General features: G+C 45.7%; 1 protein-coding gene across 3 annotated transcripts; it reads right to left on the reverse strand.

Moving 5' to 3' along the window:
- Positions 1-3569: 3569 nt before the first annotated feature.
- On the reverse strand, positions 3570-8251 carry Pax4 (paired box 4). 3 transcript variants are annotated; one of them, XM_052173332.1, is made up of 10 exons: positions 8239-8251; positions 7764-7894; positions 7263-7478; positions 6895-6970; positions 6228-6353; positions 5907-5989; positions 5487-5556; positions 4898-4923; positions 4480-4621; positions 3570-3706 (listed from the first exon to the last, which is right to left on the reverse strand). In XM_052173332.1, exons 1-10 carry the CDS (start codon positions 8249-8251, stop codon positions 3570-3572), a joined length of 1020 nt encoding a protein of 339 aa, XP_052029292.1. The 3 variants fall into 3 exon arrangements, with proteins under 3 accessions (XP_052029292.1, XP_052029290.1, XP_052029291.1); XM_052173330.1 differs by having other exon boundaries at positions 4898-4953; XM_052173331.1 differs by lacking the exon at positions 4898-4923 and having other exon boundaries at positions 5452-5556.
- Between the last annotated feature and the right edge of the window lie 17940 nt (positions 8252-26191).

The following is a 26191-nucleotide window of genomic DNA, read 5'->3' on the forward strand; positions in this document are numbered from 1 at the left end:
TGTGGCCTCGCTGGTGTAGGTGCAGCCTTGTTGGAAGAAGTCTGTGGTGAAGGTGGGGGTGCAGGTTTCAGATGCTCCAGCCAGGTCCAGTGCCACCCTCTTCTTCCTGCTGCCTGCTGATCCCAACAGAGCCTTCAGCTCCCTCCCCAGCACTGTGTCTGCCTGCACACTGCCATGCTTCCCACCATGTCGATGACGAACCAAACCTCTGAACTGTAAGCCAGGCCCAATTAAATGTTTTCCTTTATGAGAGTTGCTGTGGTCATGATGTCTCTTCACAGCAATAGAAGCCATAGTGTGGCCGAATCTTATGAGCATGGGGCACTGGTATTAACTTCTATGTCCGCACGACCCTCCCTGTTCCCTTCTGGTCTGGTTTTCACCAGGTCTCCTTGAGCAATCTTTGGCTTTAGCTTTGATGCAGTCACAGCAGGTGGTAGAGCAATCCCCTCACCTCTCTGGTGGGTGTTAAATCTCTCACCTCCACGGGGTGCTGGGCTCAGGGTGTCCAACTCACTGCCACAGAGCTCTCCTCTAACTCTGACTGAGGGCTACTGTCCTTGCCATCCAAGCAGAGCTTCCAGGTTGTCTGTCTGGCACCATCCTCATTACTTTAACCTTTACCTACTGCTTGTCCTATTAATGTTTTCATTCACATAGATGCTTACGTGCATTCTTTTAGGAGGGAATATTTTTATTGCTGTCATTAAAAACCCAAATCACTCGCCATAAATGCACAGTTACTATTAAAAAAAAATAAGCAGAATGAGCAGGGTGCCAGCGGTGGTGGCGCTGATGGAGGCATGTCCTTAATCCCAGCACTCAGGAGACAGAAGCAGGAGGATCTCTGAGTTCAAGGTCAGCCTGGTCTACAGAGTGAGTTCCAGGACAACCAGGGCTAACTACACAGGGAAACACCATCTTGGAAAAAAACTAAGTAAATAGATTAATAAAAATAAAAACCGGGCTGGTGAGATGGCTCAGTGGTTAAGAGCACCGACTGCTCTTCCAGAGGTCCTGAGTTCAAATCCCAGCAACCACATGGTGGCTCATAACCATCTGTAATAAGATCCGACGCCCTCTTCTGGTGTGTCTAAACGGCTACAGCGTACTTACATATAATAAATAAATCTTTAAAAAAAAAAACCTAAGTAAATAGATTAATAAAAATAAAAACCAGCAGGGCGGTGGTGGCACACACCTGTATTCCCAGCACTTGGGAAGCAGAGGCAGGTGAATTTCTGAGTTCGAGGCCAGCCTGGTCTACAGAGTTAGTTCCAGGACAGCCAGGGCTATACAGAGAAACCCTGTCTCAAATAAACCAAAAAGTAAAAAAAAAATAAAAAAATAACAAATAAAAATCAAAGTGAGTTCCAGGACAACCAGGGCTACACAGAAAAACCCTGTCTTGGAAAAAACAAACAAAAAAGCCAAAAAACCTAAATAATTAAACAAACAAATAAAACCAAAACAACATCAACAACAAGCACAATGAGAAAACAAAGTAATGCTATCAAATCCTGGGTTAGATTCCCCTCCCAGCCCAAGCTAACCCTGGTCCTTCACTAAGGTCAGCAACTGTTAAAGAAGAGTGTGAGACTGTCTCCTGAGCCAATCAGAATCGAAAGGATTAAAAAGAAAGTTTCCTCACTTGTCTCTTGCTATTACTTAAGGTGTAGGGCTCCCTCCTAAAACCAGCATCCCTGTCCCCAGCCTTAGGCAAACTGCCCCATATGACAGCAAATGCTTACTTTTAAAGTCCACCAACCGAAAAGCTGAAATAAAAGCAAAATGGCCGTAGGTTTCAGTATTTCTTTCTCAAGATATTCGAAAGAATTTATTCTTTAATTTAATGTTAAGTACAAAAGACTAGAGAGTAAGAAGCCACTTTTCCAAGAGAATATTACACACAGACCAAAGCCAGGTCAAGAGGCATGTGTCTGCCGTCCCAGCAACCTGAGAGGTTGAACCGCTTCATCTCGGGAGTTCCAGGTTATCCTGGGCAACTTGAGATTCTCTTGTAAAGCAGATCGTATCTAAAGAGACAGAGGCTTGCAGGATGTTGAATACAGACCCATTGCTGACTTCAGCGCTGTTGCTAAAGTGAGAGGCTGGTTCAACTATGCTGTGCTGTGTGGGTAGTTATTCCATAGCCTTGCCTACTTTCCTGGGCAGCTCTGTGGAGCAGACCTCCACGGCAAAAGCCAAAAGCGGAGAATTCAGGGGAGGGGCAGGCTGCGCTGTACTGGTCATTCGATCGCATCTAGGGCTCTGCCCTCCTGAAACTTTCTCTGCTGGTGGAAATGCGCCATAGTTTTCCCCATCCAGAACAGTGGCCACAGCCGCATGTGGCGTTTGAACCGTGGCTGTTGGTGGCTGGCTGTTTTGATGCGAAAGGCTATGAATAGATGAGTGGGTGCTCTTAGCTCCTGAATAGCCCGCTGTGGAGGATTCGATCATGGGACCACTTGAAGGACAAGCTCTCAGTCAGTTCCTAACCCCGGTGGAAAACACAACCATACTCCCTACCCCACTGCCCTCGCCGCCGCCGCCACCTTTACCCGCCCCTCCCTCCTTTCAGAAGAGGAAGGATATGTTGGGGATCTGCAGCACCAGCTTATGATTCTAGTTCTTGGGAGGTTGAAGCAGGAGGATCATGAATTCAAGGCCTGGCTGGGGTTATAGGAAGAGAAGGAAGGAGAGAAAAGGGAGAAAGAATTTAGAAATACAAGCCTGTCTTCCTTTCCAAATAGCCTCTCACATAACTTCTTTTCTCCACCTCAATCCCTTTCCTCATATCCCAAGATACCTAGGAAAGAAAAGCCTGGAGCTTTTTTTTTTTTTTTTTCAGACAGACTTGAGAAGATCTGGGACGCCAGTGTGTCCCTGGAGTGTGTATAAACAAGAAGGCAAAATATTAGAATATTTCCACTCTGCTGCTATGGCAAAAATACATGTGTAGTTAGATAATTGTTTGTTTAGAACCAAGAGCTATATATAGTATTGTCTTGCCAGGCATAGTGCTATACACCTTTAATCCCAGCTTGTAGGAGGCAGACAGAAGCCAGGCAGATCACTATGAGTTTGAGGCCAACCTGGTCTGCATAATGAGTTCTAGTACAGCCAGAGCTACATAGTGAGATTCTGTCTCAACAAAACAAAGCAAACAAACAAATAAAGGAAATGTAGTGAAGTTTCTTAGGGGCCATAATATTAACAGCTATAATATTATGGTTAGTTATGTAAGTAAGGCTCTTATTTGTTTGTTTTTTACAAACCCGTGGATGACAAGATTGAAGTGTTATGATGTAATATGATGCGTGTGCATGTATGACTCCAACACACACAGTGTGTGTGTGTGTATGTGTGTGTGTATAGACATGGGATTGATATATTCATTGCCACATAGATAATTATGGCTGGATACAATGCATGTATACATAAATTAAGAGATAGAAGATAGATAGATAGATAGATAGATAGATAGATGAGAAAAGAATGATAAATAACAAGAACTATTGCTAACATCTAAAAAAAAAAAGTTTTTATTACTGTCAAATAGAGGCTTCTTAAGGCCAGTGTGAGTAATGGGCTGACGACACCTGTCCTGGGCCTCCAATCAGATGATGCACAGGATGGGCAGTGAGGCAGGGCCAGGCAAATTCCATGTATGAGGAAGAGGCCACAGGAAGGAGGGAGTGGCAGTCTGTAGGGAGGAAATAATGGCATCAGATGCTACCCATCTCAGGACCTCTTACCGTCATCCAGTTCTTACCGCAGTGCAGTACCAGACGGGTTAGGGCTGGAGTGGCACCGAGACCAATGACAGGGCCAGTGGCAGGAAGATCAAAGGTAGCAATGGGAGTAGCACCGTGCAGGGCTTAGGGGAGCTTGGTTTTCCCCCCACTAATTTATTCACTATGAGGTGTATGTCTGTGCTCAAATGCATGGCTGCATGTGCACATGCAGCGGAGCTTGGGCTTCCCCCAACACATTAATCTACCCACTATTTGTGTGTTCAAATGCATTTATGTGCACAAACATGAGCTACAGCGCACATGTGGAGCTCAGAGGATCCAGCTTGTTAGAGCTGATTCTCTCCTTCTACCATGTGAGCTTCTGGGATCAAATTCAGCTCATCCGGCTCAGTAAGGAGTGCTTTTCCTTGCTGAGTCATCTCACTGGCACCAGAGCTGGACTTATTGGTCCTAGTGACATCTCAAAGTCACTGAGCGGGAGGGCTGAGACAATTACCTAAGGCTATCCATACACACTCAGATCTCAATACCACTTCCTTTACCGTCTGCAGGTACCAGATCTACTAAGACTCCCCAGCTGTAAAAGCCATCCAAGGAATGAGGGAGCTGTTCTGAGTGATTCCTTTGGTATCCCCAACTGGAGAATCAGACCCTCCACAGAAAAGGAGCCAGCTACCCCATCCCACACCCTGTAGGATTGAGATCTGTTCTTAATTCTTACCCCAGTAGGGCTGGAGACAGGCTTGGGATGAGGTATCACTGGAACATCTGTCCGGTGCTGTCCCCCAGCAGAGCTGACAGAAGGAAGGACTCAATGGTTCCAGCACAGGCAGGGCTGCTGAGGGGACACTGGCAGGGGACTGCTAGAGAAAGCAAGAGGAGACCCTCACTTTCTAGTGAGCCTCCCTATTCAGAAGCCTGGGTAACAGGGCTGAATGACTCCCAAGACCACCTGCCTCATCCCCAGACAGTGTCTTACACTCCAGAGGATACTATACACACAGGAGTCCAGGGGATAGCACTTTGTAGAAATTCACTGTGAAGGCCTTGGCTGTCCATGGGTTTTACCCATGTCTTCACCAGAAATAGGAGAGGCCATGAGATATCAGTCGTCCCAGTTCCTCTCTCCTCCCAAGTACCTGTGCAGAGATGGTCCCCGGAGAATCTTTTGGTACCATCAGGTCCTGGGAAGCACCTGTAAGGTGAGGGTGAATCCACTCAGAGGAAGAAATAGGCATGGGGACCTGGGGTGTGGTAAAAGACAGAGGTTCCAGGAAAGGTTGTAACTTCTTGCAGAGTTTGGCAGATGTCACAAACTTGGACTGTCTTCTTCCCAAAACAGGGCCTTAGGAAACTAGAAATACTAATTAAAGTCCAAGGGATGATCATGGGGACAGAGCAGCCCTTAAGAACAGGATCTGTGTGTGCCCAGAATCTGGCACAGAGCCAGACATGTGAGGAATGCTATATAAATATGGATGGATGGGTGGATAGATAGGTAGGTAGATAGATAGATAGATAGATAGATAGATAGATAGATAGATAGATGGATGGATGAATGGATACATACATACAAACATACATACAAACATACATACATACATACATACATACATACATACATACATACATACATACTAGATGTAAATAGATGGATAGACGGATGGACGGACAGACGGACGGATGGATGGACGGACGGATGGATAAATGGATATGCACAGAAATCACCTGGCAGCTGTGTTTCCCATTTCAGCTTCTCTTGCCTTCGCCATTTGGCTCTTCTGTTGGAAAACCAGACCTGAGAGAGAACAGGGACTGTCACTGGCTGTGTTTTCAGCCACCTGGCACCAGCTGCTCTTACCATGTGTCCCTGGCCTGGACTCAGAAAGTAGAGCCTTCCTCCATTCTGACACCCTCACTCCCTGCTCGGGCCTTTGCTCTCTGTCCTTTTCCTCACCGAAAAGGCTTGGGTAGGGGAAAGAGGAGAGAGCAATTGACAGAAAAACAGGAGGATTTCATCTCTCTTTTTTCAAACAAGTTTTTCACCCTCTTGCTGCCGTCTCCACAGACCTAAATCCCTGATCACCTGATCGGTATACACTCTTCTCCTCTACAGTTTCCTCACACTGTGTTCCAGAGCTCACTCACCCTCACTGTGTCTTCGGGCAGAGAGGTGGCAGCAGCCAGCTTTCCTCGGGCCACTGAATCTGGATACTGGCCACGCTGGAACTCTGTAGAGACAGAGGCTCCACAGTGAGGGGAAGGGAAGGAATAAGGTATGGTCTCTTTGTCAATCCCCACTCTGTACTGCTCAAAACTCTAAATAATCCTTCCTCTCAAGGCCAAGCCACCCACAGCCTGCACTCCTTCAGCCTTCGTCCATAAATCTCAAAGCTATTGCCTTGCTGCCACAGTAAGCAAGCTGTCACGCCAGCAGCGTCTTTCCCACTGTCTACCCAAGCCCAGCACCTTTCTCCAGTGCCTCAGCTTGGCCGGGGGAGAAGATAGTCCGATTCCTGTGGCTGGTTCCTGGGTGGGGACCTCGGGGAGCCTCACAGTGACTGTGGGGACTGGGAAGAACTGGAGCCAAAACAGCTGCAAAGGAGGACAATGTCTTACAACCTTTGTGACGGTGACTTTTCTGGCTATACAGCGTCTCTCCAGTGGTATACAGGCACAGCAGCAGAGCAGAGCTAGCGGGATATAAAATTCCTCAGCAGTTGCTACTCAGTGTGTTCAGTAGCATGGTGCTACTTAGGGGAAATAGAGTTCCTCCAGGTTTGAACGACCCCATAGAACATGGAGGGCGTTCTAAAAAACTAAACAGGAGGCAGAAAGAAGGTATGAAAGACTCAGGTTAACCTAGCTCTTAGCAGAGACCGAATCTAGGAGTTAGGGCATGAGGGTTCTGTCCAAGACATGCCAGCGACTGGCTGATGACTGAGCAATTAATTTTATTTTGCTGAACTTCCCATATTCTACCAAGAGAGAATAAAGACACATGCCGGACCCTTCTTAAGGGATTGTTGAGAGGGTGATTTAAAAAACAGTGAGAACTCATGATTGGCAGAAGGAAGTTCTATAAAATGCTAAGAAATTGGTTCTGATTATCTCTGGCGACACCTCTAAGACCCACCTGGTGATCTGAGTTGTGTCCAGCGCAACCTCTGGTCTTCCTGTAGTGCCCGAAGGACTCGATTGATAGAGGACACCTGGGGGTGTTGGAGAACACATTAGGAATATGGTATATAGACCTAGGGTCACATCCTATAGAGATCCCTATCCCTCTACTCACCTGTCCCAAGAGTAGCACCTTGACATTCTCCCCTGCCCTGTACCTCTCTTCAGCTCCCTGACCACTACCACATTCCAGAAGATAAATTTACCAGTCAAAGGCTGATTCAAGCTTCCCTTAACTCCAGCCAGAACTACCCAAATTGCCAAGGAAAGGGGAAATCTTCTCCTCCAGACCAGCAACCCCCAGGGTAAGGAGAGGATACTTACACTGGGAGCCTTGTCCTGGGTACAAAGCCCTTCAGCACAAAGCTGGCGTTGGATCTCCCAGGCAAAAAGAGCTGGGTACTCGTCCTTTAGCTGGGCAATTCGAGCCACCACAGCAGGCGTAGCCAGGCGTGGTTTGCTTCCCCCAATACACTTGGGTTCCAAGACACCTGTGCGGTAGTAGCGTCCTAGGATCTTGCTCACACAGCCATTAGATACCTGAGTGTGGTGAGAAGGAAGAATAGAACACAAGATATGGTGAGCAGAAGGTAGGCGAGCCTTCCCGGGACAGAAGGAAACTACAAGGCAAAGTGAACCTTACTGAACAAAGCCATAGAGTTGAGAGGTTCATCTCATCTTTGGGCACTTAAAGCTCCCATTCCCCACCACTAAGAGGGTCTTCTAGGAGGAAACCCTAGGAGTCCAACACCAAGCTGCTGCCTTAAGAGAGGTCCTGGATGCCTGATTCTTGTCTCCATCACTGAGGAATGGGTTTGGCGCTACCTTAAGGCTCCGTGAGATGTCACAGGGTCGCATCCCTCTTATTGCTAGCTGCACAATCTGCTGCCGAGTGTCCAGAGGAAGGGGCCGGCCATTCACAAAGAGTCCCCCCAGCTGATTCACACTGCTGAGTCCTGGGTATGAGGGGTAAGCTTCAGCACACTGCCTCTGTCCAGGTTCCCACCCACTCTTGCAGAAGGTCTTTGCAGCTTGGCCAGCTACCATATAGTATGCCATTTTTCTGAGACTGGGCCCACCTTTTTTGAGGGTCCCCACAACAATCCACTTTTGGGGGGAGAGCTGGTTGTCTTCTAATCCAAAGGTAGCAGAGTAAAGCATAGAGGGAGAAACTGGAGAAAAATTAGCTTAGAGCTCAGGCTAAGGACAAATGACATTGTGTTGGTGTCACCAACCAAGACCTAAGGGAGGTATTCTGTCTTTAGACCCCGTCTCTGACAGCTTCCCCCAGACCTCTTACCGTCCTGCTGCATGCTTCACACTGGTACTCCTTGCAGAAGGACAGGAAGCCAACTGGCAAGCTGAAAGAGGGAGCTCCTTCTAGAAGTTTCTCTTTGGGGCTGGTTCTGCAACAACAGAGAGTTACATGTGGCCTCTTGAAATGGTCGTGGGATGGAACGATTGTGACAGAGGGTCTGTAGGTTGACTAACACTAAAGCATTAACATTCTCTTAAGTTCTCATGTACTGACATCACAGGGTCAGCTGAGGACTGGATCTTTCCGATATCCTGATAAGGAGGTAGAAGGTATATGGAAACTAATTTCCCACATATCTGTTAAAGAGTGGCAGAGAAGCAGAAGGGACCAAGATTCTCAGTACTCAAGAGTTTTCTTCCCCAAGTGGACAGCTTGATATCTGGTCTATCATAAGCCTTCTCTGTTCCTGGTTGACACACTCAAGACAGAGACTCTGGTTCTCAAGTTCAGTTTTCACTCTTGGACTGTCCTGGGTTCAGTTCTCCCAAGTGCCAGTTAAACACTTTCCTCAAAGCACTTCAAGGAAATCCAGATCCTTGTTTTCTGCATTCTCCAGGAAGCTCTTGAGGGCAGGATTTGGGGCAAAGCTCTACCTCAGGTCCTGGGCATTGGTCTCATACATTGTAAAGAGGTGCATAAAGCCTGAGGTGATGGCTTCTCCTAGGAGCCACACCTCCTAGCAACTTCTAAAGTCACTGGAGCTGTTGATTCTTTTGAACAGTGAAGAAGTCTAGATAGCACAGTGAAATTTCAGTTTCAATGGCTACCTTGCAGGCATTGCATATTTTACTAACATTTCCTGACAGTATTTTGAAAGGAAGGGATGCCGTCTGTTTATGGGAGCAGAAGCCATCTTGAGCACAAGAGGGTCCGCACAGCAGCATCCCACAGCCATGTCTTTTCTGCTTTCATCAGCATCTAAGAGGAGTTGAAGCTGTTTCCTTTCATGCCTGGAATCTTGGCAGAGCTGTAGGTAACTCCAGGGAACAGCTTTATCCATGGAACTTTCCTGAAATAACCACGCTGTCTTGGCTCCGTTAACTCAACAGCAATTACTTAGTGAATAGGTCATTAAACACAAGAACATTTCTTGTTTGTTTGGAAAGAAGTGAGAAAGGAAAAAAAAAAAAAAGACAGAGGCAAGCAGAGCGTGTTGGGCATGTAAAGAGTTAAGTTATACCTAGAGAGGGAGCAGGGTTAGAACATCAGCCAAACCCGAATCCTTGGTAGGACTCTTTCCTTTTCAGTGGAGATTACAATGTACCGGGAAGAGGAAATCATCAGGCACGAAACACCAAGAATTCAGAGCGCATAGAATCTAGTGGCTACAGTGTCCTTTGTTTGTTTTCAAACATCTAGAGACACGCCCCTTTCATCTCTTAGCATTTCAGAAACTCAGTAAGAAAGTTGAATTTTTTTCTTAAAAAAAAATGAAGGCATAGTTTGAGGTTAACATAAATCACCACCCTCTCAGAGAATAAAAGTAGAGGTTCAGAAATCAGCTCCTGACCAGAGGTAAACATTTCTGGCTCCCAAGCATGAGATTCTATTTCTCTGTTCCTATTCCTGCTTCATACTTGAGCAATTGCTATTTAAGAAATGGAGAGAGGAAGGTTATGCTGGGAATGTGAAGGGTAGGGGATGGGGGCTTAGACTATCAGCCTAGCCCCGAGTCCTTCATAAGACTTTATCTTCCCGAGTAACCAAAGGTCAAAGTCACTGTGGAACACAATATCCAAATCTAAAAAAACCCTCCAAACCCAAATGAATCATGCCCACCAACAGAAACTCACAAACAGACACCCTGTTTCCAATAGCCTCCCAAATGGCACCAGTATACGTATTAACTTGTCAGAAAAAAAAATTCCTGACACTCAATAGAGGAGAAAATAGGTTAAGGAGTTAACAGAGCAGGAAAAAGCATAACTGTAAAGACAGAGGAGGGAGAAAGTTGAGTTTGGCCACACAAAGACATGGAGATAGTATGGGAGACAGAGCAGACAATGAGCCGGCAGGTGAGCTACCTGGGTGGAGGAAAAGAGCTGGGAATTCCAGGAAGAGCTCTCGGGGTCCTGTGCAGGCTCCAGGGGCTGCTGGTGGTCTGCTCTTGTAACAGCCTCCACTCTGCTGCTGCTTCAGTCCTGCCAGGGGGTCCAGAGCTTCCCAGAGCCTGTGCTCAGGAGCAGAGGGCAGCCTTCTGGGAGTAGCCAGTGATGTCACAGGCCATGAGCAGAGGAGGAGGAGGAGGGAAGTGTGCCTGGGGCTGGCTGACACTGGCCCTGAGGCAGGGCCACCCACAGCCCGTGACCCACTGTGTCCTTCTGTGGGGCTTCAGAGTCCACCTTGTGTCTGTCAACCCTGAAGGAAGTGGAGAGGCATTCAGACGGGCTCTCTTAATCCAGAATGTACTCAAGCATGGGCCAGTATTTTAGGAAAGGATGAGGAACATGGAAAATGAGGAACTTCAGACTATGCATCCAAAGTTTCCCATGTATCGAAACACAAGAATATTCCAGAAGTACTGATATCATTTCCCAGCCATAATGTACATGTCTGAGCTTTTAAGTCAATCCCCAGATCATGTGTGTATTATTACAAAAGATGAATGATACATAGCCAGATTGAGTACAGACTGAGTTGGCTTCTAGAACCTCAAGAGAAGGAGAGCAGACGGAGAAGAGAGTGTCACATAAATCAGTTGTCTCCAGAGAAGATGCTCACGGATCCTCCACTTGATTCTTTGACTGAAATGACACAAAAGGCGAGTCCTTGCCTAGAAATAGGGCCATCCTGAACTTCAGGTCACAGTGGGAGTAGTGGGTGGGAATTCGTGTCTCAGGGTGACTACAAATGCATGTTTCTAAGGACACACACACACACACAATCTAGTCTCTCTTCCATCTCTGGATATTTTCAGACTCCATTTTACTTGGGATTTGTTACCTTTAGATTAAATACAAACTGATACCGCTGTTCCCACAAAAGACACCCCAGATTGTCTGGGCCATTGCAAGGGCAAGAAAGCCAGTGTCTGGGTAGGGTGGGGTTCTGGAAGTGAATGTGGACCACAGTGCTTGGAAACCTTGCCGGTATGGCAATTCTGGGTAGATAGATCCCTGTAGGGATGTGAAGGAGTAGATGTGGAAAGCCTTGTGGGTCCATTTTATATTTCAGAATCTGTAACTCGGTCACAGAAGTGAGGTTCAGGTAAGCAACACTGATTTATTGGGGCGTTAAGAATAAACCTACAAGTCAGAGGAGAGAACAGTAGATCTCATTGGTTAGGTGTTTCGGCTTTGGCAATAGAGAAGTGGGTATTGAACATGAACCTGGATCTTGGAGCTGGAAACTGTTGTCTTCCAAAGCCAAACGTATCACAGAAGTGGGTCTTCAGTTTCACCCTGACACATACACCACTCCCCTTCCAGTCTGCTCCAGCATCTTCAGGCTGAGCCAGAGCGCTGGCGCAGAGGGAAGACCGCAACAGATAGTTTCAGCACCAGGGGCAGGACAGCACGGGCCCTAGGGCGAGGAGAGCGCTTCCTTCCACCAGCGGCAGCTGGGGGCTGCTTGAGCAGTCTGCTTAGCTGTGCCTGGTGAAAGAAGGTCCCCAGGAAGAGGGTGACCCTGCTCTCCATCTCCTCCTGCCTTATTCCTTTCTTTGGTTCTGTTCTTGCATCTTGAAGCTCAAGGCCCATGCCCTGAACAGTCTTTTCCTATAGACAGCTGCCTGAAGGTGTAGGTAGGGGTGTCGGGGGGAGGGGGGGAAGACAAGCCCTGGCAGATGGTGGTGGCAGCGATTTCCCCCATAAACTACCCTCTCGCTCAGTCTTTACAACAGGCTCTCGGGTCTGAACAAACAGAAGCTTTCGACCCAGAAGTGATAGGGAGAGGAAAAAAGGGGGCAAGGGCCCTGGCGGGGGGCCTAACAAGCCCAAAGGCTCAGTCGCTCAGCCCTCTGCCCAACGCGCCAGACTGTTTGAGAAGCAAATATCTGCCTTCCCTCTCTGACGCTCCCAACTGCCCCCACCGGGTTTGGGGCTAATTGTCCCTCATTAGCTGGGCCCAGCCCCCAGGCTGCTGCCAGCCCCCGCCATCTGCTCACAATTATACATTAACTCAGAGGTCTTGTCGCACGCCAACCAGGCTGTGCGCCCCTCTCCTGGGCCAGCCCCAAGGCCATTCCAGCTCCTTCATCACCTGGATATAGAGCCTGGATCCTTGGCTCCTGTCTTTGGGGAGCCCCTGGTCTAAGGGCCTGTGACTGTGGTAAAAGTTCTATCCTTAGTAGTGGTGGCTCAAGTTCCTCCTTGCTTTCTTCGGGATGCCAAAAGGCGAGCTTACCCGTGCGTAAAGCTGGAGAGCACGGGGCGCGGCAGGCGCACCGCCGGCTGACTTTGTCTGCCAACTCCCCGGGTGCTCTCGGCACCTTTTGAAGGAGGTGATGCCAGTTTCAGGCTGTTTCGCCTCTCCCTTTGTGTAGGCTATGGGGTCCCGGCCCTCATCTTCCCTTTCTAAAGAGAGCCCAATCTCTCGCCATGCCTTAACTTTTCAGAGCGCACGCGCCACAAATCCAAAACCATCTTCCTAGAGCGAGCAACTCCCACTTTAAAAGTCCAAGCAGTTCCTCTGCTACAAAATTATAAGGAAGGGTTCTTCGAATTCCCTGGATATTTCTGAGCGTGGGAGTCGCGCTAAAGTGACACTCTCCGCCCCACAAAATTTCGAGCAGTCATTCTATTCCCCTAGACATGATTTCCCTCCAGTGTCAGAGCTCTGTCCTCCTGCAAATCCCTGTGCTATTCAGTTTAGATTGGACGCAGCCAGAGTCCTTCCCTCTGCTCGCCCCAGAAAGGTAGTGAAAAGCGCATCCTCCATCCTGTTTTGAAGTAGGAGAGTAGAGGAAAATCCTTTCCTCTGTTCTTTTTCTCAAGAACTCCTTAATCTCTGAGCTCATGCCTGATCCAAGTAAGTTATAGCACTAGGGCAGGGCAGGGCAGGTAAGGCGGTAAGTCTGCACTTCCCGAAGACGAACTCCCCACAGAATCGGGAAGTTCAGAGAGACTAGAGCTACCAGCATAAGGAGAGACCATGAAGCTCACTTGGTGTGAAAAGACAGTCTAGAGCTTCCAGGCCAAACACTGTGCCTGCAATCAAAAGGTGACATTGTGCCAGCCGCCAGTCCTGCAAAGTGGGAAAGGGCTGGGTAGGCCCTGGGGTTCCCTGGGAATCGCTACCGCTGCGCTCACCTCGCTCTGCCTCAATTTGCCTAGGACTTTGCCCTACAGATACGATATGTTTGACAGAAAATTGGCATATACTCCACATCCACTTCCTCAGCCAGCCTGTTGCAGTACCATGGTACATGCGGTGTAGTTAATAGACAATATCTGCTTCCTGAAGGCCATACTCAATTCTGATTTCCTCACTTCTTCCGGAAAGGAATTCACATTTGTCATCCCATCTCCTTCAGTTCCCCTGAACCACTTCTCAGTTCCTTTTGTTTTAAATCATTGGGATGGTTTTAAGGAATCATGTACTTTATATATCATGCCTTGATACAAAGAGCTTCTAATTTATTTTTCTACTGTGTAAAAGTGTCAAAATCCACGCATACTTATTAAGGGGGTATCATGTGATGTCTGATACATGTATCTATTGTGTAATTTTAAAATCAGCTTAAACACATCTCCTTAAATACATTTCTTCATGGTGAAAACGTTCAAAATCCTCTCTTCTAGCTTTTTTAAAATATGCATTACATTATACATAGTACCTTTCAATAGGGGTACTCCAGATCTTCCAGATACTAAGTCACCATAATGAACTTCCCCTTGGTTAATCTCTCACCAGTTGTTCCTTTCCTACCACCTTTTTAATGTGTTGGGGCTATTTTGTTTGTTTGCTTGCTTTGTTTTGTTTGTTTTAGTTTTTGCTTTGAGACAAAGTCTTATGTAGCCTAGGCTGGTCACAAACTTATAGTTGAAAGTGATGCTGAACCTCTAGTACTCCTGCCTCTACCTCTCCAGTGTGAGACTACAGGCATTCACACCTGGCTATCTCACACACAGGGTTGGACTAGGCCAGTGGGTTTAGGAGATGAAGGCCAAAGAGGCACATTGATATTTCTGTCACATCAAATTAAAGGTACCTAGGCTGACATGGTTTGTGGCTGTCGAGGTTGACCCTGATCATCTAGCTGAAGTGGTGTGTGGAAGCTCTGCCAACCTAAGCTCCGTCTCCTATATTCCATACAGTGTTCTTCTGAAGGAAATTGCTGGTGTGCAAGTCATATTTAACGATGGGAAATTGTTCATTTGCTTGAGAACGCAGTGTCCACAGAGTCAAGTTGGACTTCTGTGAAAATTTGTCTCCTCTTTTATCTATGTGCTCAATAATTTATTTGCTCAGTATTATTTGTGGTGTCAATAGGATTGCATTTATTTACAAGAAAACTTCTTTTATTCTTTAGGGCATGATTAGATGCACTACTCAGTTTTTGCTGCTCAGTTTGCTCCAGGGCTGGCCATCATGCCCATGTTCCCTTCCGTATACCCTCACTGGCCACACCCATATAGACTTTGTGTGGTTTTTTGTTCGGGGGAGGGGGGGTTGAGGCAGTGCTCCATTGTTTTCTGAAATTGAAACACGCATCAAGCTTATCTTGCTGTTTCCCACTCCTAGAACAAGTGGTTTCTCCAAGGAGAGCTGGTCCTTTTATTAGACAATGGTATGAGAAACCAAAGTCTGGGCACTAGTGTTTTAGCAGCTACTGGGTTGTCATTGCTTCTAATACATGTATGTTTCTATATGTAAGCATTTGAATCTATAGTAAAATAACACAGTGTTGCTAACTGTAACCTATTATTACAGGAACCATTTTAGTTTTATCCCTGTTTATGTGTAAAATCTAATCTGCCATCTCCTTCCCAGTTTTCAGAATTCAAGTATATATTGTTATACATTGTTCCCAACTCTATACACTGTTATGGTGACAGAATGGTTAGTACAAACCAGTGTTGGGCAACATTGTATCAACTAAAGGACAGTGCTTATTTACAGTTTATTTACTTTGGTGTTTGAGTTTGTTTCTAGGGACTCACTATGCTAGATAAACTCTCTTCCATCACTGGACTACATCTCCATCCAGGACTACATCTCCATCCAGCCTCTGTACACATACTCTCACCTTTAATTTTTTAAACCCCGGCCACGCCCAAAGTTACCTAAAGCAGCACCTTTTCTATTCTTCCCTTCTGTGTGGTTGCTTCATAGGTGTACAGTGCAGCTGGTTTGATTTGACACATTCTGCATTTCTTGTTAAAATCCTTTGCTACGTTTACATGATTATTTTGAAATTACACACTTTAGGGCTTACTGTTTATGCTGTAATGGTCTGTAGATGCCAGGTTAAGCAGTATTATGTGTCCACAGTTATACCATTATATAGAATAGTAGACTTGCTACCTAAGGATTATTGTTATACCAACTTCAACCTTTCTCCTTTCTTTAACCCCCTCCAAAACACTAAACTTCTTAATCATTATTATAATTTTGTCTTTTTCTGAATATCATACAATGGAATCGTGGAATAGTCACCTTTTCATTTGCATATATCTATTTAAAATTCATCAGTGTCTATCCATGTCCTGATTGTTCTTTTTATTTCTTAATACTATGATATTGTATAGATGAACCACAGTTTACCTGTTCACCAATGAGGTACAGTGTATAGTTTGAGCAATTGTAAATTGGACGATTGTAAACATTTATGTGCAGGTTTTGATATGCACACACATTTTCAACACACAAGGAGACTGTTCTCAATTTAGGGAAAAAAAACTGCCAAAATACATTCTAATGTTCCCGTGCCATTTAACATCCCTAGCAACAGCAGGGGACAGCTCTGTTGCTTTGTATCCTTGCCAATAATTGCTATGAACTGTATTATTTGATTGTTTTTGTTTTTGTTTTTTTGAGACAGGGGCTCTGTATTTTGTACTTCTGGCTGTCTTGGAACTCACTTTGTAGACCAGACTGGACTTGAACTCACAGAGATCCATCTGCATCTTTCACCCCAGTTCTGGGATCAGAGACATGCACTATGGAGTACAGCTTATGTGGTACTTCATGCTGCTACCAATGGGCTGTTTTTCCTTTTTTTTATTTCCTTTTTTTTTTTTTTTTGAGAGAGAGATTCTGACGAAATCCAGATTTGCTTAAAATTCTACTTTATTTTAAAATGTACTAAGTAGCCAAATGATGACCTTGAGCTTCTAAGTCTCTGGCCTCTACTTCCTGAGTGTTGGGACTACAGGCTTGCACAACCATTGCCCTTTAAGAGGTTTTATAGTTTTGCATTTAACATTAAGGTTCATGGCCAATTTTGAGCTGACATTTGTGAACTGTGTAGTCTATTTGTTAGTCTATGTAGTCATTTTAAAATATATTCTAACTGTATCAAGTTGTTGAAAAGACTCTCTTCTTCACTGAACTGTGTTTGCCCCTCGATTGAGAGTATTTGACTGGGGGCTGGAGAGGTGGCTCAGCAGTTAAGAGCATTTGCTCTTGCTGAGGACCTGGGTCTAATTCCTAGCTTCCCCATGACAACTCATAACCATCCATAACTCCAGGCGCAGGGCATCCAATGGCCTCTTCTGACTTCTGTGGGTACTAGTCACACAGATGGTGCACAGACATACATGAGAGGAAAGCACTCATACACATAAAATAAACTTTAAAAATTGAAAAGGAATATTTGACAATGCTGGTGTGTATTTATCTCTATGTTATTGATTCTGTGTAATTGATCTATGACTCTATCCTCTCACTAATACCACGCTCTCTTTGTTAAAAAGCTTTAAAGCAAGTGTTAGGTTGAGGATAGGAATTACCCAGCTTTATTCTTCTCCATCAATAACTATGCGGTTTTTAACTTTTTAAAAATTAAACCGGGCAGTGGTGGCGCACGCCTTTAATCCCAGCACTCAGGAGGCAGAGGCAGGTAGATTTCTGAGTTCAAGGCCAGCCTGGTCTACAGAGTAAGTTCCAGGATATTCAGGGCTATACAGAGAAACCCTGTCTCAAAAAAACCAAAAAAATTGTGTGTGTGTGTGTGTGTGTGTGTGTGTGTGTGTGATGTGCCCAGGTCATGGCACTTTTGTTGGAGTAAGAGGACAATGTGCTGGAGTTGCTTTTCCCCTTCTACTGTGCGTGTCCTAGGGATCAAATTCAGGTTATCAGGCTTGGTGCTTTTACCTGGGAACCATCTTGCCGCACTTAGCTGTAAACTTTGATCAGTATAGTATGTCAGTCTCCATAAAATAGTTCGCTGCAGTTTTGATTAAGATTTTATTGATTCTATAAAGCAAGTTAGGAGAGATGGACAGTTTAACACTACCGGGTTTTCCAATTCATTAATATTGATTACCTGTTTAGTTATTCAGATTTTCATTGATCAGTTATTCAGATTGTTTCATTTAACACTTGTTAAAACAAGTGTTAACTAGTTTTTCCTCTCATAGATCTGGTAGCTATATTTTTTGACTTGTGTCTACATATTTTACTTTCTGTGCGTCTTTATTTCAGTGGATAGTATTAATTTTTTAATTTCTAATTCTAATAATTTACTATTGGCATAAAGGAAAGCAATTCACCATTGCATCCTGAAACCTTGCTATACTTACTTATTAATTCCAAGAAGTATAGACAGCCATACTGAGGCCAACCTCATGTAACTCTGGGAAGCGATTGTCTAATACTTTGGGTTTTTACACATGGAAAGCATGCCTCTCAAGATCGAGGTCAGCCTTTTCCCTTCTTCCCAATCTTTATCTTCTTATTTCAGGACTTTCGATATGAAGAGGGTAGAAACACTGTGAGAGAGCTTCAGGGGCCTGTTCTCAGTCTTGGGAAACTGTTAAGGTTTTTAGCATGAACTATCTAAGCAGAAGGGCTGTTTTGCTTCACAGTCTTCTGAACACTCCCCTCTGCTCTGCTGTGTACTGCCCTGTGAGCCCTCACCCTCTCAGATGGGCTGCCCTACCTTTTAGCAGCCAGGAGAGCTAGTCTCCCTTTCACCACACTGGTCAGAGCCATTCTGTTATACATCTTACATCTATTATTAGCATGTGCATCTGTACATGGATGTGGGCACATGTGTGTGTGTGGGGGGGCACGTTTTATGGTTTGAAACAGCTTCAGCTTTTCAACAGAGAGTTGAGATGAAGGCCTAGAGTCTTTTGTTCTTTTGTTTTGTTTTTTCACATTTGCCTCTCTGTATACACACCCTTCTCCTTTGTCAGCATCTCCGCCAGAATGATACGTTTATTCCAGCTGATGAGCCTGTAGACATTTTGGAGATTTTTTTTTTTTAACCATTGAGGAAATTCACCTCTTCTTTAGTTTTTTGAGGTTAGTGGTCATTTCATTGTTGTTCTTTGTCACGGATGGGCATTTGATTTTGTTAAATGCTTTTCCTATATCGATTGATAGAACGGTATGATTTCTTCATTAGCTTGTTGATGTGATAGATTACATTAATGGACTTTTAAATATTTAACCATTGTTGCCTAGATGGATCACTTCCCACATGGCCATGGTGGATTCAATTTGTTCACATTCTGCTGAAGATTTTAATGTATTTGTTCATATATACATGTCTGTGTGTATGCATTTCCCTTTCCTCTAATATTTTCCTTTCAGCATTAGGAGAGTGCTGACGTCATGTATATGGGTGAGAAAGTGTTGACTCAGGTAGTCAGGTTTGAGGATGGGGCGGGCCTTATCAAGCAGATGCAACTCCAGTTGATACACACCAAGTCCTCATCCTGTATCTGTACCTCTGACGGTATGCTTGCTTCCTGGCTCAGCAAATCTCAGTCTTCAGCACAGACCTGCTGTGTCACCCGCGTGGTCATGGATCCACTAATGGCTGCTTCAGCAAATAATCCCTGAACCCATGCCAGGCTGGAAAAGAGCAGTGAATGAAAGAGAACAAAACTCTTGACTCTACCTGGTATTTTTTTCTCATAATTCACTGAACAACTTTCTACATTTTTCCAGTGTGCATAAAATAAGCTGAGCATGGTGGCACACGCCTTTAATCCCAGCGCTTGGGAGGCAGAGGCAGCTGGATCTCTGTGACCTGGAGGCTAGCCCGTGCTATGAAGTGAGTTCCAGATCACGCAGTGAGACCCTCTCTCTCAAAAAAAGAAAAAAACAAAAACAAAAACAAAAAAAACCCCAAAAAACAAAACAAAAAAAAAACAATGTGGCTGCCTCATTGAGACTGCTGTGCTACATAAGCTAAGGCCTGTAAGAACATTCTGTGTGCTTGCTGTTGTTGTTGTCATTATGCAGCAATAGTTTAACATTATTGTGCATTGACTGAGTTCAGTAGTTACAATCCAGCCTTAGAGATGCCCAGGCCAAGGCCCCGCCCCTGGCCCCCGTTCCAGCTCCCGCCCCCGCCCCAGCCCTAACTTTGTAGTCCTGTAATTTCTGGCTCTCTGCTTCTGCAGTTGACTCTTGTGACCTCTGGTCTATCTTATGAAATCCCTTTGTTGACCTAGAGTTACCTTGCTTAGCAAATAAATAGTTGGGTAACTTTCTGCATTTGACATTACAGAGTCGAATTTCTAAGACAGATCCTCTCCTCCACTCCTCTCTGTGTGTGTGCATGATAGGTATGTGGGTGTAAGTGCAGACACACACATGTCACAAAATGAGTGTGGAGGTCAGAGGACAAGCTTGGGTATCAGTCCCAGCCTTCCATTTTGTGTGAAACAGGGTCTCTGCACTGTGCGTGCTAGGCTACCTGGCCTGAGAGCTTCCAGCCATTCTCCTGCTGTTCCCCTCCTGCTCCGCTGAAGGAGCGCTATGGTTACAGGTATATCCTGCTGTGCAGGTTTCTGTGGGCTCAGAGGATCTAAACTCAGATCCTCACGCTTTCGTGGGAAGGGTTAACTGTCTCCTCAGCCCCACACTCGCGTTTATGAAAAGGACGGAGATGAAGAACACAATTTATTGATGATCCATCGGGTTTTGTCCATATGTCTAAAGATGGTGGACTTTTGGCATAGGTTACCGTGAGAGTGGACTCTTAGTTCTCTTTAGTCATCCCTGAACATAAGTTAATAACTGCTGTGTGGAGCACACTAGCATGGCCTTCCACTGCTTCGCCAGACCCAGTGGAAATGAGAAAGAAACTCCCTCCCTCCTGATAAGGACCCTACCTGTGTTCCAGAAATCCAGGGCTCTTCATCTTCACTGTGTCCACAAAGATCCCGAAAACACCTGCTCAGCCTGACAGAGGCTCTGCCCTACCTAGAGAGCGAGCTATGTAAAGACAGGTAATTATAAATAAAGTCTTATTACTATCTTTGGCTTGGCACCATTAAACACAATAATCAGATTTGAACGACCCATTGCCGTGGAGTTCACTACCAGCCCAGATGGCATCCCTGAACCCTAAGCCCCAGCTCGCCTCCTCGTTAGCTGTCCTCACGTGTTCTTGATTCTACATCAAATCAGGTCTTTGCTCTCTACTCTCCTCGCTGGAAGTCAACATTTTAAGCGCTGCTTAAGTTTTACATCACTCCACGTTTCTCTTCCTCTCCCTGCAAGATGCGTACGACCAGTGCTGGAGGAAGCTGCTTTCTGATGGCTGGGTTTTGGCTCCTTTCCTCTCTCTAGCATTTAGACCTTTCATGATCACCCTTTCTCCAGTTAATGACCTGGTTTCTTTCCAGCATCCTAGCCTTTTGCGTTTTATATATGTGCTTTAATTTCTCACATTTGAATGTGTAGTTGGAAATTCTGTCACTGAACCTTATTTGGAGACAACGCCCCTTGACCCTCCTGGTTCAGTCATTTGCCTCTGGAGCACGGCAGGCATGGGCGGCTGTACCGGGTCAGCTCCTGGGTGCCCCCTGCAGTCTTCCTAGAGTAGTGACTAGGGAAGGGTAGCATCTGCAGCCTCATTCCCTTCCTTTGCACACCTCCCACCCCACCCCCACTCCCACCTCTGACAGCAAGAGTGATGTCAAGAAAGGCAGATGACACCCAAATGGAGGTGGCAAAGGAGTCGCATGAGGGACATAACAACAAACAGAGCTCTGAGACATCTGTTTTCCCCGAAGACTCCATCCCTTGCCACGCGTCTATCTCTGGGGAGGAATTGAAAAGACACTGTGGACTCCAGCAGTTTAGCCTCCTTTGGGTTCCAAGCATTGTTAGAGGAAGCTGAGCCTGAGAATAGATTTATCTCTTGAGAAAACAGGAATGTATCTCATAGCAAGCACTGAAAAGATGAATTCAATTATCTAGTTCTAATTGCCCCAAGAAGCTAATCTTAGTAACCCAGAGAGAGGAGTAATTACGTTGCATGAGTAGTAAAGAATGTGGATTCTACCTCTGGAATCTTCTTTTCTTTTTAATTATGGCAATCACATCAAATCAACCAGTTTAGTCTTTTTAAGGCTATAAGTAACTGGGAATAAATGCAGTCACAATGCTACAGGAACACCATCAGTCTTTATTGCTACAGTGTTTTTATTACCCCAAAGGAAAGCTTGTGTCCTTTAAGCAATAACTGACACCACTTTCAACTGTTAGCAGCATCTATTCTAGTTTCTGTCTCCATGAACTTGCCAATTTTAGGTCCAACACATAAATCGATGTTTATTCCAAATCAAATCCAGATCCTTGCTCTTCTTCCCCTGAGGCACACCCCCCAGTCGACTGTGATAGTATTTAGAGTGAAATTCTTACACATTTCTACTTCCTCCTCCTCATCACCCAGTCTCAATAAACCACGAAGGCTCTTTTGAAATGTTTGGTGAGCTTTGGAGATAAAGAAGTATAGCGGCATATGACCCTTGGGCAATAATGAAGATGCCACTCTAGGAAGATGACAAATGAAATCAAGCCTGTAGACAGCGGCCGGTGAAGGAAGGAGAAGCCTGTAAAGGTCTTGGTTCACCTATCTCCAGTACAAGGAAGAAGATGGGCAAGAGAAATTCATCACTTGGGTCACAGAAATGCCAAGTATTTCTACTAGGCGATGGTGGCGGGCAATGGTGGCAGACAGCTCCCCTACAAGAAAGGTTTCCAGAACTGGAGGGAGGTTCCATGAGCTTGGATATAGTTAAAAAGGTAAAAGAGACACGGACAAAGTAGAGAGCTTAAGATGGCCAAATAAACATGCCCAGTTTCTAGGCGCCCTCACAGCCCATCCTTATCGTTTGGGAGATCTTTAAGTTGAAGTCTTGAAAGTGCAGGGGGTGGGAGATGCCTTCCTTGTTCAGGGCTTGCAGAGCAGTCATGTTGTTGAGACTTCATTCATAAAATAAAAAAAATAGAGAGAGGGTGGGCCAGTGAGATGGTTTCAGCACATAAAGCATTTACTGGGCAAGCCTGATGACTGGAAACCATGTAAAGATGAGAGAGAGAGAGAGAGAGAGAGAGAGAGAGACAGAGACAGAGACAGAGACAGAGACAGAGAGACAGAGAGATAGAGAGACAGAGAGACAGACAGAGACAGAGAGTAGGAGGGAGGGAGGGAGAGGGAGAAAGAGAGGGAGAGGGAGAGGGAAAGGGGAGAGAGAGAGAGAGAAAGCAGATTGATTTTATAAAGTTGCCCTCTGACCCCTACATGACCCCCACACATGTGTCATAGCATGTTTATAGGCAAGTACTCGTGTGTGTGCACACACACCATACACACAATAATTATAAATTTAAAATATTTTTGAAAGTTTTAACAATAGGAAACAAAAAAGAGAAAGAAATAAAGTAGGAGGAAGGCAGGCGCGGGAGGGATGGAGGAGAGACATGGGAAGCCTCTCTCAGAGCGCCTTCCGTGGCTGCATGCACTTTGCCTTGTCAGATGGGAGGCACCACTGTCAAGTGGATGGAAGGGAGCACGGTGCCTGGAAGCACTGAGGTTTAGGCTCCAGCCTGACACTTTTTTTGCAGCCCCTATGTGGGACATCTGCTTAGTGATTATTGAAGCGACTCTAGCCCATCTTTTCCTTTTTAATTATAAGAAATGAATTAGTTTGTCAACGCTGCCATAAAACCCAAGAAACTTAAACAATATAAATGTATTTTGTCAGTGTTCTGGAGGCCAGTAGTCTGAGCTCAAGATGTCTGAAATGTGCCTCTGAAGACACCAGGGGCTGGTCTGGCCCAGGCCTGTCTTCTAGATTCTGGTAGTTTGATGACTCTGGTAACTGCAACTCCATCATGTGAGGACATGATGTTCTTCCTGCACATCAGGAGAATCCTGTGCATCCTCCACACCTATCCCTTACGTAAGGACCTCAGTCACACTGCAGCAGAGACCCTACTCTGTGCTGGTATGGCTTCGTTTAACTAACTCTACCATAAATAGTTTCCAAATACAATCATGTTATGAAGTGCTTGGGTTGAAAACTTCAGCCTATGCTTTCGGGAAAGACACAATCTAACTTACAGCAGGCGTGGTTCCATTATCTTGAATAGCACCTTTTCTATAGCCACCGCTTAACACCGAGGCCTACACAGGGACAGCCACGTCCTTCCTAGCTATACATCTAGAACAGAGCATCTTCGATTCTATACCGCCCTGCCTGGCACCCAGAGTGAAGCTCTGTGCTTCTTCCTGGGCAGCAAGGCAATTCGGCCCCCTGCCGTCTACCAGAACATAATCTGCTTCCATCCTCACTACAAAGTCCTTTTTTGTGGTCCACTTTACTCTTAACTGATCATTATGGTCATGATGTCCTTGATGTGTATGAAGACCTCATCTTATGTTCATTTTGTCTTTCCTGACAGTTCTAAGGTCCAGGGCAAAGAAGAAACCAGAACCTGGCCAGAGTCTACCTGACTGCCACAGTCCTAGAGTTACCTGCCATCTTCCAGAATGCATGAGTCAGCATAGAACAGAAGCCAGAGCGATGGGGTCCTCCTGCCTGGGTGTCCAGCTAACAAGGTCCCTGCTGGGAAGCCAAAGGATAGTGTTTGGTTACCACACAGCGGGAGGGAAAAAGTCCCCCTCCCCCAAAAGGGAAAGGGACAAAGCCCTGAAAATGAAGATGGAATAGAGACAAGCAAGGATTATCACAACAGTTATCTTTATTGAAAAAAATTAAAGTTATTTTAAGTGCATGGGTGTTTTGGTTGCATGCGTGCTTGTACGCCATCACAAGTGAGGTGCCTATGAAAGACAGAGGAGGGTTCCAGATCTCCTGGAACTGTAATTCTGGACCGTTGTGAGCCACCATGTGCGTGATGGACAGGAAACCCAGATCCTCTGGGAGAGCAGCCAGTGCCCTTAACGGCTGAGCCAGCTCTTCAGCACAAATATTGTTCTTAATTATTCCCAGAGCATTTGAAGCAGTCGCAAATACTACCGGCTCTGTCTTAACCTAAGAAGGAAGTGACAGGAGGGTTCATCTAATTATCAACTTACAGGAATGAGGTTTCTTAACAGAGATAATGACAGTAAAGTTGGATAAAGAGGAAAAAGTACACAAAGCTCTTAGATGCAAAGGTCTCTGTAGGAGAAACAGGATGGCCATGAGAGCTTGCAGACGCGCAACTCCCTTCTCCACATCACCGAGCCTTGCGCTTTTCCCCAGTGAAGGGAAAAAGGGAAGCAGCCTCATCTGACAGCAGAAGCAAGGAGGAGTTGAGAATGGGCCTCTGAGGTGAGAACACATGCACATGCACAGGAAATCTCATAAAACAGAAGAGATATGGAGCAGTGGCATTAGCTTCTGTGTGGGGGGTGACGAGCTCTAAGTGGCTCCCCAGAACAGTGCCTTATGAGTCTATTCACAGTTAGCAGGGCTTGCCTTGGGAAACAAATAGAACGGATTGGATTTTCCCTAAGTCTATGCTTTATTTGCCATAGAATGGAAAAGTTTCTGTCAAAGGGATCACCATGACAATTTCATAATATATTATAAAATGTATAAAACATACAGTACTGTCTCTACCCACCCCAGCCCCACTTAAAATACTGAAAAATTGGAGGTAGTTTGTATAATTGACTTTGGCACCAATAGAAGGTGACATGAGGTGCCTGTGTAGGGTTGGAGGTGGCAGGGGTGGCACTCACCCAAGCAGGTACATGTAGAGGACAGAGAGAGAGAGACAGAGACAGAGAGAGACAGGGACAGAGAGAGAGACAGAGAGAGACAGGGACAGAGAGAAGCAAAGACAGAGACAGAGAGAGACAGAGATGTTGGGATCACTTTCTGAATTGTTCCTCTATCTTATTGTTTTAGAAAGGATCCTTCTAGAATCCAGAGCTGGTTAGGTTAGACTGGCTGGCCCAGGAGACCCAACAGCTGCCTCTCTTGGTGTCATTGCTGGGTTACAGGAGTGAGCTGCCGTGGCCAGCTTTTACGTGGTGCTGGAGACTTCCATCTGGCTCCTCAAGCTTGCACAGTCAGCACTTTGCTCTTTGAGGCATTTCCCTAGCGCGGGGCGGCTGTTTAGCCTCTAAACATTATGAGCATAGAGACTCTGCAGCACACCGATATGCTACTCACCAAAGCAAGGCCAAACAAAACACTCACATAGGAAAGGGCCTTTTGTTACTTCTCCAAGCTGCTCTTTTATGGCCACAAGGGACTCATTCCTATTTATTACTCCTAGGTGAATTCTGATCTGGAGGCTAGAATGGCATAGCACTATAACTATCAATCATGCTGTCACCAGCGAGAAGCAATCTGCTCTCTTCTCAGAGTGCATGTTGAATTTGTATTGGCCTGAAGGGGTGACAAAGGCAGGGCTTATAGACCCAGCCTGCCTCTCCTCACTGCCTGATCAGGAAGGGAACTGAGGAGCGCACTGCCTAGGAGTCTCAGGCAGGAAGGAGGGTGGGCAAAGGAGGATGGGCGACCTGTGAGTACCCAAACACTTCTGGGGAAAAATTCATCAC

Source organism: Apodemus sylvaticus, chromosome 2, assembly GCF_947179515.1.
Source record: "Apodemus sylvaticus chromosome 2, mApoSyl1.1, whole genome shotgun sequence".
NCBI classification, from domain to species: Eukaryota; Metazoa; Chordata; class Mammalia; order Rodentia; family Muridae; genus Apodemus; species Apodemus sylvaticus.

Bases quoted from the DNA above. Each gene is read 5' to 3' on its own strand.
- Pax4 (XM_052173330.1), bottom strand. The intron at 6,354-6,894 runs GTGGGTCTTAGA...CCTCCTTTGCAG, and splicing joins GACACAACTCAGATCACCAG to CTGTTTTGGCTCCAGTTCTT. The intron at 5,557-5,906 runs GTGAGTGAGCTC...GTTCTCTCTCAG, and splicing joins TGCCCGAAGACACAGTGAGG to GTCTGGTTTTCCAACAGAAG.